The sequence below is a fragment of the Zonotrichia leucophrys genome, chromosome 1 (assembly GCF_028769735.1).
Source record: "Zonotrichia leucophrys gambelii isolate GWCS_2022_RI chromosome 1, RI_Zleu_2.0, whole genome shotgun sequence".
NCBI classification, from domain to species: domain Eukaryota; kingdom Metazoa; phylum Chordata; class Aves; order Passeriformes; family Passerellidae; genus Zonotrichia; species Zonotrichia leucophrys.
The window spans coordinates 30,932,173-30,945,334 of record NC_088169.1 but is presented as its reverse complement, the minus strand read 5'-3'; the positions used below and the strand labels follow the sequence as shown (position 1 = coordinate 30,945,334).

Below are 13,162 nucleotides of genomic sequence, written 5' to 3'. Positions count from 1 at the left end.
CAGTCTATTAAAAAAGTGGGTGATGGCCCAAAACATCACCTCAGTGTTACATTTGCAGTGGAATTTGAAGAAGCAGATTTGAGTACCATGTTCCCAGCACATTGTTTTTCTCCTGTGGTTCTGCTGTGATGATACACCCCATCATTGTTTTTCTCCTGTGGTTCTGCTGTGATGATACACCCCATCATCCTCTGATTTTAGGAATGACAGAGTATTGCTGGACCTAGACTGCTTCTACCATTGATACCACATACTCACTCACAAGACCCCAGAGATTATTTCTGTAGCACATAAAGCATATAAAGTCCTGAGGATCCTGGCTTTAAAAAAACAAATTCTCATTTATCTTCCATGTTTAATATTCTCTTCATGACTCCACGCTAGCATGCAGCGAATAAACAGCATATCAATTATCTGCTCTGAACATTCATTTTCTTTTACAGATACTTCTCCCCGTTATTCATTAATGCATTTTCAAACATCAATTAGTTTATGTATTATAAGTCTCTGTGTGTTTTGTTTGACTTTTTTCTACCTCCCTTTCTTCTCCATCAAAGCTCTTTGTGAAGAGAAGCTTTCCAGTTGTTTACCAAGACCCCTACTGCCTTGTCCCTTCCCAGTAAATGGCTCTTTCTGGCACACCAGCTCCATTTTTTTTTTCTGACAAATTAGAGTGCCATCCAGTCACTGATTAAGCCTCTTTGGGCCACTGAAATCTTAGTGAAAGGAAGAGGGCTGACTCTGTCTACACAGGCAGCCCTCTGGCAGCAGTCACAGCAGTGCTCCTGGCGAAGCTCAGGATGAAGCTTGACCTGGAGCAGGGAAATGACACCAGGACATTGCAGCTCAGGGTGCTGATGTTCACACTCCATAGCAAAACTCCTGTAGAGAGTACCAAGTCTCCACACACGTGTGATTTTCATAAACTGTTATGAATGTTATGATACTACACTGTACGTCCCACTTTAAAATAATTAACATGTCAGCCTACAGCAATATAATGTTGTCAAAAGACAAAGGTGCCTGCAGCACTAGGTGAGTGAGGGACAAAACCAGGTACATGTGCATCCCACCAGGAACACTTTCTTGGCTTCCTAGCTGACCATTTCCCAGCAGTTTAGTGGCAAAACACAAGCCCATAGCTTGTAGAAATGGTGTGGCCAGGTGCCCCGCTGCCAGGAGGAGCTGCACAGGTTTGTCCCTGCTGCCTTTCTGCCACTTGTCCTTAGCTGATGGTGACTGATGGCAGGAGCTGGAAGGCCCTGGGCATCCTTGTGGCTAATATTTGGCTACAGGGTGGCAGCAGCAGGGAAAACATTATAAGTGGCCACAACTGTGTCTGCAGTGAGCAGCTAGCTGCTGCCTCGGGCACCATCTGCTTGAACTTTGAGTATTTTTATTTCCAGCAAAGGCTGTGATGGTTTTGTCTCCACTGAAATGCGATTTTAGCTTGTGCCTTGCTTGTGTGAATGAACAGACAGCACAGTGTCACCCTAGATGTCACCTGAATGTAAATGGTTTACTTTAAACCAAGTGCTCCCAATTAGAATATTTGTTTGTTTGCCTTCCTCATTGTCATAAATTAAAATCCCCTGCAACACAGCGGATGTTGATGACTGAATAATAATTAACACTAATAATCCGTTTGGGATTGAGCAGGTGTTATTCAGATGAAGGAAGAAAGAACAAGTCGTTCGGTGAGCTGCAAAACTAATGAAATCCAGTTTCCCAGGGGCTGTGCCTTGCAGGACTGGTGCATGGAGCCAGCCTTTCCCACAGGAGCAAGGGATGAGTGGATCCTTCTCTCCTTTGCTCAGCTAAAGCCTTCATGAAGTTACAGCAGTCTGGTATTTTTGACACTCTCAGCTCTGTTGAATGTCTCCAGCAAGAAACATGGCTCATCTCTTGGGCCAGAAGAATTGAAAGAAAGTTGGAAGATAGGCAGAAAAGAAAGTTTTGAAGGAAACTCAGCCACAAAACAAATAGGGTCTCTTTTCTTTACCCAGTTACCTATTGTCATGACACTTGTAGGAGCAGATTGTCTTGGGAGATCCATCTTTTTGTTCATCACATTAGAAATTAGGAACCATCCTGACAGACACAGGGGCCACAGGTCCCTGCTCCTGGCTGCAGCCCCCCAGCACCTAGAGAGAAGGAGTAACCCTGGCACCGTGGGGTAGCACTCAGTGGAGAAAAACACCTCTCCTTGGGCATGGTGGAGGAGAGGAATCACAGCATGGAAGTGCCAGCCCCTCTCCCTGGGCTGTAGAGCCTCCCTGGACCATACCCAGCAGTAGTGCATCGAGCCCCTCCCTACCAGAACATATGCTGACATGATCCCAAATGCATCACTTTATTTTACTCTTTTTTTAAGAAACCAGACTAAAATTACTGCTGTGGTTTTGCTTATTTGTTTTGGGGGCTTTTTTTGCCTGCATTAACAAAACTTGATTAAACTGGTGCAACTATAGAGATCTCACAGGTTTAGTCTCCCGTGTTTGCATCTAGAAAGATGACAGTTTTCTGTGTATTACATGCACTTATCTAAGAATTCTGTGGATTTGTAAATACCTAAGTGAGATGAAGAGCAACTTCATCAGATGCCAATGGCAGAGTTAAAGCTGGGTAGTGTTTTCTGTGAAAGGTTTTGAGTTAAGGTCTTTTAATTTATTATACAATTAGAGATTTCTCCCTTAATTAGTAGAGAGGTTAATGATCTTGAGATAAATACCCTCTGGAGCAGGTCAATTGCTGTTAGTGTCTCATTGTACAAAAACAATAGGAGCTCTGTAAGCACAGGGGTCATGGTTAGAGTTATCAACAATTTCGGGGTTAGAGTGAGAAAAGGAAAAAAGCAAAAGAGAAAGTTCCTTGTCTTCATAGCAGCTTTCACTCCAGTATACCAGCTAATTGTTGATGTTACGTATATTAATACAAAAAGCATGTAAAAGAGAGAGCAAAAAGAAAATGTAAGATGAATATGCTAAATATAAGAACCTGCACAAAAAATTAAGGAATAATAATTTAAAATCAACAGCAATACATTCTTGTATGCAACTTCGCAAAGCAAATTCAAATTTAAAACTAAGGCCTGAAAATTGATTTTATTCCTTTTTGAAGTATAAAGTGATTGTGAAATTACTTAATTTAAAATTCCTTACATTGATCAATTGAAGAAAATCAGGTTCCTTTCTCAAAGGGTCATCAAGGAATTTGCATATTAATCAAAAGTCTGCCATCACCAAGACAGGCAGTTAAAATGAAGCTCTTTGCTAAAACTGTTTTTAATTCCTTTTCTAATAAGGATCCTTTTAAAAACTTAAAAACAGTCCTCTCTAAAAGAGTTCATATAATTAGATAACAAGACTTGTCTTTTTTAAAGATCCTTCTGTACAGGCCAGGTTAAAGCAGGAATTTGCTGTATCTCCTCTATGATGTGTTGCTCACAGCATCATTCCACTCCTTAAACCAGGATACCTGGGACTCTTCTGAATTAAAACACTGGACTGCAACGAACAGCAGTGGATTCCCCTTTGAGTCACTTGTTCTTATTCCCAAACATCTGAGGTCTCTGCTCAGCCATTCCTCAGGTTAATTCTTTATACATGGATAAGAAAGAAAGAAGCAGACCCTGCTCTGGCTTCTGTAACCCCAATTCCAAGTAACACAAACTTCCCTTTGGGAGGTTTGACACCCTGTTTCTGCTCTGGGAGAGGAGTGGGTTGCAGATGATGGCAGTGCTGTTTGCAGGCACAAGCACCGTGAGTCACGGCAGGGCCGAGGGCTCCCTTCCCCTCCTTGGGCAGACTGTGCAAGCAGTGAGTGCTCACAGATGCCTCTGGCAGCCAAGGGGCTCTGTCACCAGCAGCTGCAGGCGCCACCTTAGCAGCCTTCCTTGCCCCTAAGCAGGGCTGGCTGTGAGACTGACCCCCACCTGGCCATCACTCTGTGCAGTGACCTCCCAGGCTGTGTGGGAAAGCCACCCTCTGCCTGATAAATGGAAATAAACCTCCTGAAGTTCTCGCTCTTTCTCTGCCAAAGGCCATTTACTTGGAGATGTCAGCTTTGCTAGAGGGAAGGCAAAGGTACTTTCACATACTTAACTGGTTTAAGATGTGCTAGTTAGCTGATATAAATCTGTTATGTCACATTTCGCTTTCTCCAAGTAGCCAAAAATTTCATCTAAGGAAGTGTACAGTGCTGCTAGCAGCAGAGCAGTCCTTAATTCCTCTCTTGTTATCTTTTTTCCCCTACTAAAAAGCCAGAAACAATGTAAGCCAGTGCACTGTGGAGCAGGAAGGTTCCAGCAGCGAGCATCAGCTCACCCACTAGCACAGAGCCACTGGAACAAAGATAGGGCAGGGCAGCATTTTTCCAGTCACAGCAATTATTTTTTTGCCTGTACACTCACAGCTCAGCTTGTTTTCAAGAAGATCTTGGATGCCTTGATTACATAAAAACTTAAAAAGATTTTTGAAGGGTTTTGTTCTTTTTTTCAAAGACTGTTTTTTACTTTTGGAATATGAGCTTATCAAAAGCAATTATTCCAAAGCCTATTAAAGTAATAATTAACTTTGGTGAACTTTGAATCATACCTGAAAGCACCAAATATTAGGGATTTATTGCTGTTAGTCCTCTCCACAACTCTTGATTATTTCAGTTTGTGCCAGTATTGCTGCTATTGGAGGTTGCACCTGCTTCTTGACCTTGATTAATGATCTCCATTTTTTACTATTATTTAGAACAGCCTTTCTTCCCCTGTTTTATATCACATATAAAAATAACTTAATGAGTATTTCTTGTCATTTAAGTACTACTCAGCTGTACAAATCTAGAAAATGTTTATTGTGGTCTATTGTGTGATGCCTTAGTAAGTCATCAGCAGAACAAAGCATTGCAGAACTGCTATTTCTGTTCTGAAAAAGGAAAGCATTAGTAAAACACATCTGGATTATGCTGTTATGCCACACTAAGGGCTCCAAACTACAAGCTAATGAAAATAATGCATTCATTTGCCATTCAGTTAAGATGCTCTTGATATTTTAAAGTAGCATACTCCCAAAAACAGTCCTTACAGCAGAACATGGTCAACTGTAAGCAGATCATTCTAGCCAAGGAAATTTAATATATGTGCATAACCATGAAAATAGACAAGATGTCTCTGTCTGCATGTTAGTATATTACAAAGACATTTTTATTTTTTAGCTGTGCTTTACAATGAAGAGACCAGTAACTCCTTACAGAACAGTGTTCTACTGAGGCTGTTTGTATTAGAATGACTGATTTTCCCCCCCTCCCCTCTTTTTTTATTTCCTCCCCCCAGTTCTCGGCACAATTCAGCATGTTCCAGACCATCAAGGACCAGCTGGAGCAGCGGACACGGATCCTGCAGGCCAACATCCGCTGGCAGCAGGAGGAGCTCCAGAAGATCCAGGAGCAGCTCTGCCTGGTCCAAGACTCCAGCGTACAGGTGCGTTACTGCTGGAAGGGACAGAGTCAAGCATCCTCTCTCTGTTGATAGGCTTGGCAAATTAAAATTGTTCCAGAGTCCAGGATATCTGGAGAAGTAGAAAGTAGCTCATCTGAATTGTAGAGGGATGTTGCCCTCTAAAAGCCTTTTGAGTAACCTCTGTTAAGAAAGGTTTAAGAGCTCTCTGGAAGAAGAGAAGGAAAGAATACCTCAGCCTTAGGAGGAGGAGAATAATTAGGGTCATTTACAATAGCATTTTATTACTTTATCTACCAAGTCTTCAGACTGAGGAGCTGTAGTAGAAAGAATGTTGAAGTTCAGGCTTCCTTGTCACATTAAAACCCCTGAAATTCTGCTGATGTTCATTTGTTCACACCTTGGAGGTATCTGAATTTTTTCTTCACCAGACAGGCTTAAGCCTTTAGGGTGAAGCTGACTGAGCCTGCTCTGCTTCTGCCTTTGACACCTCCTACACAGAGGTAGAATTCTCTGATACAGTATGTGCTTTGTACCCCTTACGTCTACCAAACCTCAGAAATAATAGTAAGTGAAGTTTAGTAGATCACAGGTTTCTTTTAACAACAAGTGGACAAATCATCCAGTTTTATGGAGTTTTCTGAATGTGGGTGATTACTGCTATGTTCCTCATAATTTAAGTATAAATGCCAGGTTAAATGATCCTTGCTAGAAATGTGGCACTGGGGACTTGGTGAGTACTATACTAACAAGATGATTTTAGAAGACAAGCTTTGTCAAGGAAACAAACGAGTATTTTACAAACAGGATGGGACCTACTGAAGTCAGTGGGAATTTTGCTTGCAACTTCCACACTGAAATAGACTCTCACCCATCATCAGCATCTGTGAAATGCAGTTTCACACATTAACAAAATTGCGATCGTATGTTTAGGTAATTAAGGGATCAGCAAAGCCAAATTAGAAACTTTGCCACCTAAGTTGCTGCATGTGCACTGCTGTAAGATGACACAGCAGCTGTGGGTTCCAAACCCAAAACTCCCTGTTCCTGGTGCCATACAATCACACAGGGAGACCAGGTTTAGCTTCAGTGTGTCTATTCTATTGGTTCTCCGCTGACTTTGATTAATGGGAAGAAAAATTCTCTATGCAATTAACAGGTGTTCAGTTCAGAATCATGTCACATATCTGAAAGCTATTATTGTTATTATGAATATCAAGAGACATTATATTTTCACTTCCTCTCTTTTTAATTGGGTGACAACCGTTACTCTCTCCTGGTGACGTCTTCAATAATCATACACACTTTTTTTTCATCATTCAGGCAAAAACAATTTCAGAGCACATTCTTATATGCAAGAAACAGATTCTGTTTTTAGAAAGCTATCGCCTATATGCATTAGGATGCATTTAACAGCACAAAGACCATGGGACAGATTCTCAAATACACTCAGAGGGAGCTCAGGCAGAAGCCCAGAGGGTAAATAAATGGTGAATTGATCTGTATTGCACCCCCCTTACCAGTTTGTAGCTCTGACTTACACTATCTGGGTGATGCCCTCTCCCATGAAGACAGCACCAGGTTGGACCAAGTATTTTCAGACCATTACAAGTTCTCTTCTGTCAGTACCTACCAATTTCCAGTTTACAGATGCAGTACTGAGAGGCAGGGAGAATGGAAAGAGCTTGAAAATGCAGGAGGGCTGCATATTTGCCTTAAATGGCAATGCTGGACGGGGATCATCCTATTTTGTGTGCTTTTTGGTCTCCTCAGAGCAATCAGACAAGGTGATGAGATGCAAGTGGTCACACTGACTCCTGGCCAGGACCTTTTTCTTCTCCCACTTTCTCTAGGTAAAAAAACAAAAAACACACAAAGAAATTACTGTGCTGTTGCAAGGATAGATTGACATGAGGAATAATTTTTCTCTTACTTGGCTAGGGGTAATTTGAAAGAAAGCTGCACACTTTTGCATGCAGCTCTTTTGTGACTCACAAGCAGTGAGGAGTAAACTGTTAAATCAGAAATCCAACCACGTGCTTTGCTGCACAGATTTCATCATTCAAGGAGCTGGATGTCTTCAGACATTGATCTGTGTCTACTATCAAAGCTAAAACGCATTGTAACAAACTGGCTACTATCAAGCACATTTCTGGTGTCTTTAATACACTGCATAATAGAGCTGTAAGTGTGGGGGAGTGATGTAGGCTGTCTGAAAAGGGGGAAGTGCTTCCTGCTTTTCCCCTATTAGCTGATTTATTAGCATATCATCCCCACTGGTTCACTCCCTTCCACATAGAAATGTACAGGTAGCTCCATGGAGAATTAAGCTCGTTCAGAGATCTTCAAAACTGAGTACAGCAGTCCACCAAGAAATGCTTTCCCAGACAGACAGATGTTGAGCACAGTAGTCTGCATTAGAAACTGTTTGCAGGAGCCTTGTGCAGAGAAAGATGAAACTATCGGGAGGGTTGCAGGCCCTGAATAAAAGTGTTCAAAACCCCATTAGATCCCTGTTACTGCTTCTCCTGACAACGAAGGACAAGAGCAGGAAGAGTAACCTCAGAAGTCTGAAGGATGCTGTGTCTGCTCCAGTTTGAACAGTCTAGCTAATGATTCACAGATGCAAGAGGAAGGCAGAAAGGCTGAGCCAGAACAGCTTGCAAGAACTACAATCAAGACCATCCACAGCCACCCATCATTTGCAAAGCAGGCTCTCTTCGAAGTCATGAATCTCAGCTTCCCAGTGCTGTGCTTCTCATCTTTATATATTTTACATAAAGAAAGAGTCTTGATGCCTGTAATGATGAGCCCAAAACTATAATCCCCTGATTATCCAAAGGACAGGTAGAGTCAAAGAGATGTTTTCCTCAGGATGCCTTGTCAGTGTGGTTCAGCCATTAGCTGTAGGGCTCTTCTATCTTGGAACGAGGGGGCAGCAGTGTCAGAGGGTCCCTCCTCTCTCTTGCTGCCTTGCTGTGTATGTTAACAATCTGGCCAATTAAAAAATGTTTGTAAGATGCTTCACTGACCTTGCAGTCCACAAAATCACCAACGAGACATATCATTAGCAGCAATACAGTTAGGGGGCTGCTAATTTATCTACTTAGGGAAAGATTTCATTTTTTGTGAAAAGGTTTTTCTTGTTATTTAAAGCTGCTGTATTTCAGCGTTTTGGGGGAATTCTGACAAGACTATCACAAAAGAGGCACATTACAAAAAACCACCATTAATTTTGTACAAATTAAGCGTTTAGGTTTAACTAACAAGTGGAAATGTCATGCTTTGATCCTCTGTCAGGTTAACTCTTGAGTTTTCAGTTCTGCAGGGACACGGCCACCATTGCTTCCTGCTCTAAGCTTGTTTTTTCCAGGTCATTTATGTCCAGAGGGTAACAATGCTGCTTTGGCCATTATAATGGCAACAGAGGATCCCCAGGTATGAAGCACTCAGAGCCCTCTCAGGGTACGAACACATGAACAAATGAAATTGGCCTACTGGGATAAACTTGGTTCTAAATTTATGGTGTGTTAGCTGCCAACCATTAACTGTGCACGTTCCTACCCAGTGGCACACTCTGGTAATTGCAAAGTAGGTTACTTTGCTTTCTTTGGATGATAAACTCCTTGGCCTTCATCTGGAAGTGAAGTAAGCACACAGGGAGGTTCCTGCTAAATAAGTAGTCTGCTGCAAGTTCACACCCCACCTGACATTCACCTTGATAGATGTTGAATTTGCATTGGGTGAGCTGAGTGTTTCTCCAGTGCTGTGTGCCATGTACAAGGAGGACACTAAGCTAATCCTCCTAAAGGTCTTAATTTGCAGTGATCTGTCCAGTACCAGTGAGCTCACACTCCCTTGCCATCATTTTTTTCACATGTACCACTTGCTTTGCCCATTCTGAGTTTTATATAAAATTTTATATCAGTGGCGACCTGTCTCACGGCTAGGGCTAATCAAGGGAGTTCATGTACTAAACATGTCCAAAACTTAGCTTCTATGTACAGAAAATAAACAAGAAAATGAATTTTCATTATATTTGTCTTTGATTTATTCATAATAAGACCTATTTACTTGGCAGAAGTGGCAAGACCATCTGTCTTTCTGATATGTAATGGCTCCAAACTCAGTGAGCAGTGTTTTTAAAAGACAGCACTCAGAGCCTAGTTTCAGACCTGATGCAAGGAGCAGCCCCAACCCTGTCACTTGACGCATTTATTCCTATCAGACATCTCTGAGATGTGGTTAGCCTACAGCACCTGAAACAAGATGTTGCTTTTCCTTAATTGTCCCCTTCTCCCAGATGATTAATGTAAGCTTTGTCTGTCCCTTTTTTCCTGGGTAAAATCTTGGCATGCATAAATTAATTAAAAATTTATCATATTTAAATAAGCTGTGTTTTTAAAGCTAGGTAAATAAGTACAACCATGATGGATCAAGCCATACTTTTGCAGAGAAAAGCAATATATTATGCTGGGCCTTTGGAAAAGCTATGGGCTTTTTCCAGGAAAAATGAGAGGTGACATGATAGTTTAGGGAATTGCTAATACAGCAATAAGCTGCACAAAGGTGTACTAATTACTGGGCATACCTCAGATGTACTGCTAGGCATGAGACTGATGGGTGAATAATGAAAAGAGTAATTGTGATTCTGATTTCATTTAAAACTTAAGTAGCTCCACTTAAATTAATGAAGTTCCATACATGTAGCAGTGGTGTGGAATCAGAATCAGATCCAAAAATTACGTCAACAGTGTGGGATATGTATCTCCATACACCCCTTGGTGGCAGAAAGGCTAGGTCTGAAATACTGCAAAGAGAGCTTATGGCATTAATAATACATTGTTTTAAAATATTACTTTTCCCTCTTTACAGCTGTAATAAAAGAAATAGCCCCTAGAAGAGCAAAAATTCCCAAGTCCTGTAGCTTTTAAAGAAGAAAGCTTCATCTTGAAATGCAAAAGTAGAGAGGACATCATTTACAGAAACACTAAGAGAGGAGCTGCTAGCTCTTTTGCACAAGTGGAATGCATGGCACAGTTAGGAAGAACACCAGGTGACAGTTACCTGATGGGAAATCAGATAAATGACAGTGACTGTCTGTTTACACATCCTGTCAGTGATAAGGACACGGCCATTCAGCTTGGAGAGCTCTGGCCTGACTGTGGCCTCATTAAAAACATTTGACAACTCAGCTGGGTGTAAACTGATGAATTTCCAGAGACAAATTCAAAGATAGTTCTGTCTGAAAGGCAGGTGGATTTTGTTGAAAGGACTGAAAAGACATGGAGTTACTCTCTTCTCTTTGGTCAGGATGCCCCAGAACACAGTGAATGTACTGGGAACTGCTCTTAAGAGGGTTGTGCCTGCCCCATGGAGAGAGGACTTGCACCTTGTAGACACATTTCACAAGTAATGGGTGCACATGCAGAACAAGAAACCAAGAAACTAGACACAATAGAGCTGTTAATGCAGGAATGATAGGTGATTTCCAGCTAACAGTAAACGTGTTGTGATTCCAGAAATGTGGTAACTTTATTTTAGAACATACCTTTGGATTTACTTCTGTCACATTCATTATTCAAAACATCTGGGCTATGTAAATAAGTCCTCCCTTCTTCTTTTCCAGATGATCTTACAGCAGCCAACAGTGTCCCTGAGCTTTAGCAACACTCAGCAGCTGGACCCACAACAGCTACAGCAGAGGTCAGGGACCCTTTCTCAGCAGCAGCTAGTCCCCAGTTCTCAACTTCAAGGGCAAATCACATCTTCACAAACAGCGAACCAGCAGTCACTGAGAGAAGCAAGCGTGATATCGAGCCAGGTAATCATTTCTTTGAACAGAGAAGCATTTAGATGGACAGGAGACACTGAGCTGTTCTTAAGCAAGCGAGTAAAATCGTGTCAGTCCTGTAACTATGCCTTTGCCTTCCCTTTCTTATGCTTCTGTAAAAGGGCAGCATATAAAAAGGGTTTCCCTACAGCGTTTACCTTACCTTAAAGCCTGTTTTTAAGATCTCAGCCAGGAGGGTTACTTGAGCAGCTGTTTCAGATTGAAAATGGAGCAGGGGGCATGCAAAATGTGTCAGTGACTTACTGGTCTTCAGGTAGTCCTGAAAGAAACCTGACTGATCCCACCGGAAACTTGAAATAGTGATGTGAGACCGCTCAGAATACTTGCTCCCTGAGCCCAGTCGGACACCACCAACACAACAAAGCCTGTCTGCTGTGGTGGCACACAGAATACATTGAGATTCTTCTGAGACCCTCAGGCTGTCAACGTTAACAGGTTCCTGCAGAGCAAAATAAAGTTCAGCCTGAGCAGTAACTGAGATCTGTGAAAGCCATTAGGTTTGGCACTGTATTGTTCGTTCATACTGCTGGTTTCTCAACATTTCCAGTGTTTGCTCTTCCACCCACCTGTTGTACCTCCCTTCACAAAAAACTGAGCTCCTCTGCTTCCCAATTGCATAGCAAGCATATTTCCATTATTGTCTTCTGAGCCCACAGCTGTAGCATTTCACCTCCTTCATTCCTGTGTTATAATGACTCTATTAAAGTAGAGAGTGTATAGCAAATTCAGGGCAAGGGGCAGAAACTGATGCCCAGAAAGTTTCATCAGAATATAAGGAAGAACTTCTTTGTCACTGTGCGAGTGACCGAGCACTGGAACAGGTTGCCCCTAGAGGGTGTGGAGTCTCCCTCGCTGGAGATTCTCAATCACCGTCTGGACACGATCCTGTGCCTGTGGACACGATCCTGTGCCTGTGCTCAGGGATCGCCCTGCTGGAGGAGGGAGGCCTGACCAGATGTCCCACTGCGGTCCTTTCCAACCTGACCTGTTCTGTCATTCTGTGAAATGGGGGGGCGGGGGGAAAAACAACACTTTTTGTTTTTCTTTGATCTCTTGCTATCCACGGGGCTCGGCGGCAGCTCCTCACACTTCACTTTCCTCCTGCTTTAACTGGGGGGTCGTTTAGGTTTGCGGACCGGCAGGAGCGGGCCCGGGGCAGCCGTGGCCATGACAGTCGTTTCGCGTACGGTGGCAGGAGCCGGCTGGGGGCACCGCCAGGCACTGGTGCCGCAGCCGGGCTGTCTCCCCGCTCTCTCCGCTTCTCTTGCAGGGTCCGAAGGCGGCGCGGAGCGCGGAGCTGGCGCCGGGCGGCGGCCGCGCCCCGCCCCGCCCCGCGCCCGCGCCGTTCGCCTCAGGCGGCGGCGGCCCCGCGGCGCCCCCTGGCGGCCTGTCCCGCGGCGGCACCCCCGCGCCCGCCGGCTGCAGCCACGACCAGCAGCTCAGGTACGGGCCGGCTCCGCGCTCGGGGGCTGAGGGCTGGGCGTACAGCTCCGCCCCAAGGGAACAGCGGCACTCCGGCTTTGGGACTGCGGAAATGCACGGGTGGATTAAAATTCCCAAACTGTAGCTGTGTCGCCCAATAACGTTATGAAAACTGATACCTTGCTGCTGGCTTTGAAGAGCACAAGATGAATTAAATCGAAGTTGTAAAATATTATTCAAGTATCCATATACCTAGCAGATAATAATGGTAAAAAATGTGATTTATGAGGTGTATGTCCGGCACCCAGACCGCGCCAGAGGGCAGGCGCTGCCCCAGCCTCCGCCTCGCGGTGCCCGGGACGCCCCTGCCACAGCCGGCAGCTGGGTCAGAGCTCCTCGCACTCCTCAGCCCGGTGCCGTACCCGTGAAAATGCCGCTTC

At 43.6% G+C, this 13,162-nt stretch overlaps 1 protein-coding gene across 4 annotated transcripts in view; it reads left to right on the top strand.

Annotated features, from left to right (window-relative positions):
- NPAS2 (neuronal PAS domain protein 2) overlaps nucleotides 1-13,162 on the top strand; it is a 105,181-nt gene that overhangs the window by 86,777 nt on the left and 5,242 nt on the right. For all 4 annotated transcript variants that reach the window (XM_064710672.1, XM_064710657.1, XM_064710663.1 and 1 more), the window contains 3 exons: nucleotides 5,324-5,470; nucleotides 11,076-11,270; nucleotides 12,571-12,743. In XM_064710672.1, the coding sequence (XP_064566742.1) occupies nucleotides 5,324-5,470; nucleotides 11,076-11,270; nucleotides 12,571-12,743 (515 nt within the window). The remainder of the gene's footprint in view (nucleotides 1-5,323; nucleotides 5,471-11,075; nucleotides 11,271-12,570; nucleotides 12,744-13,162) is intronic.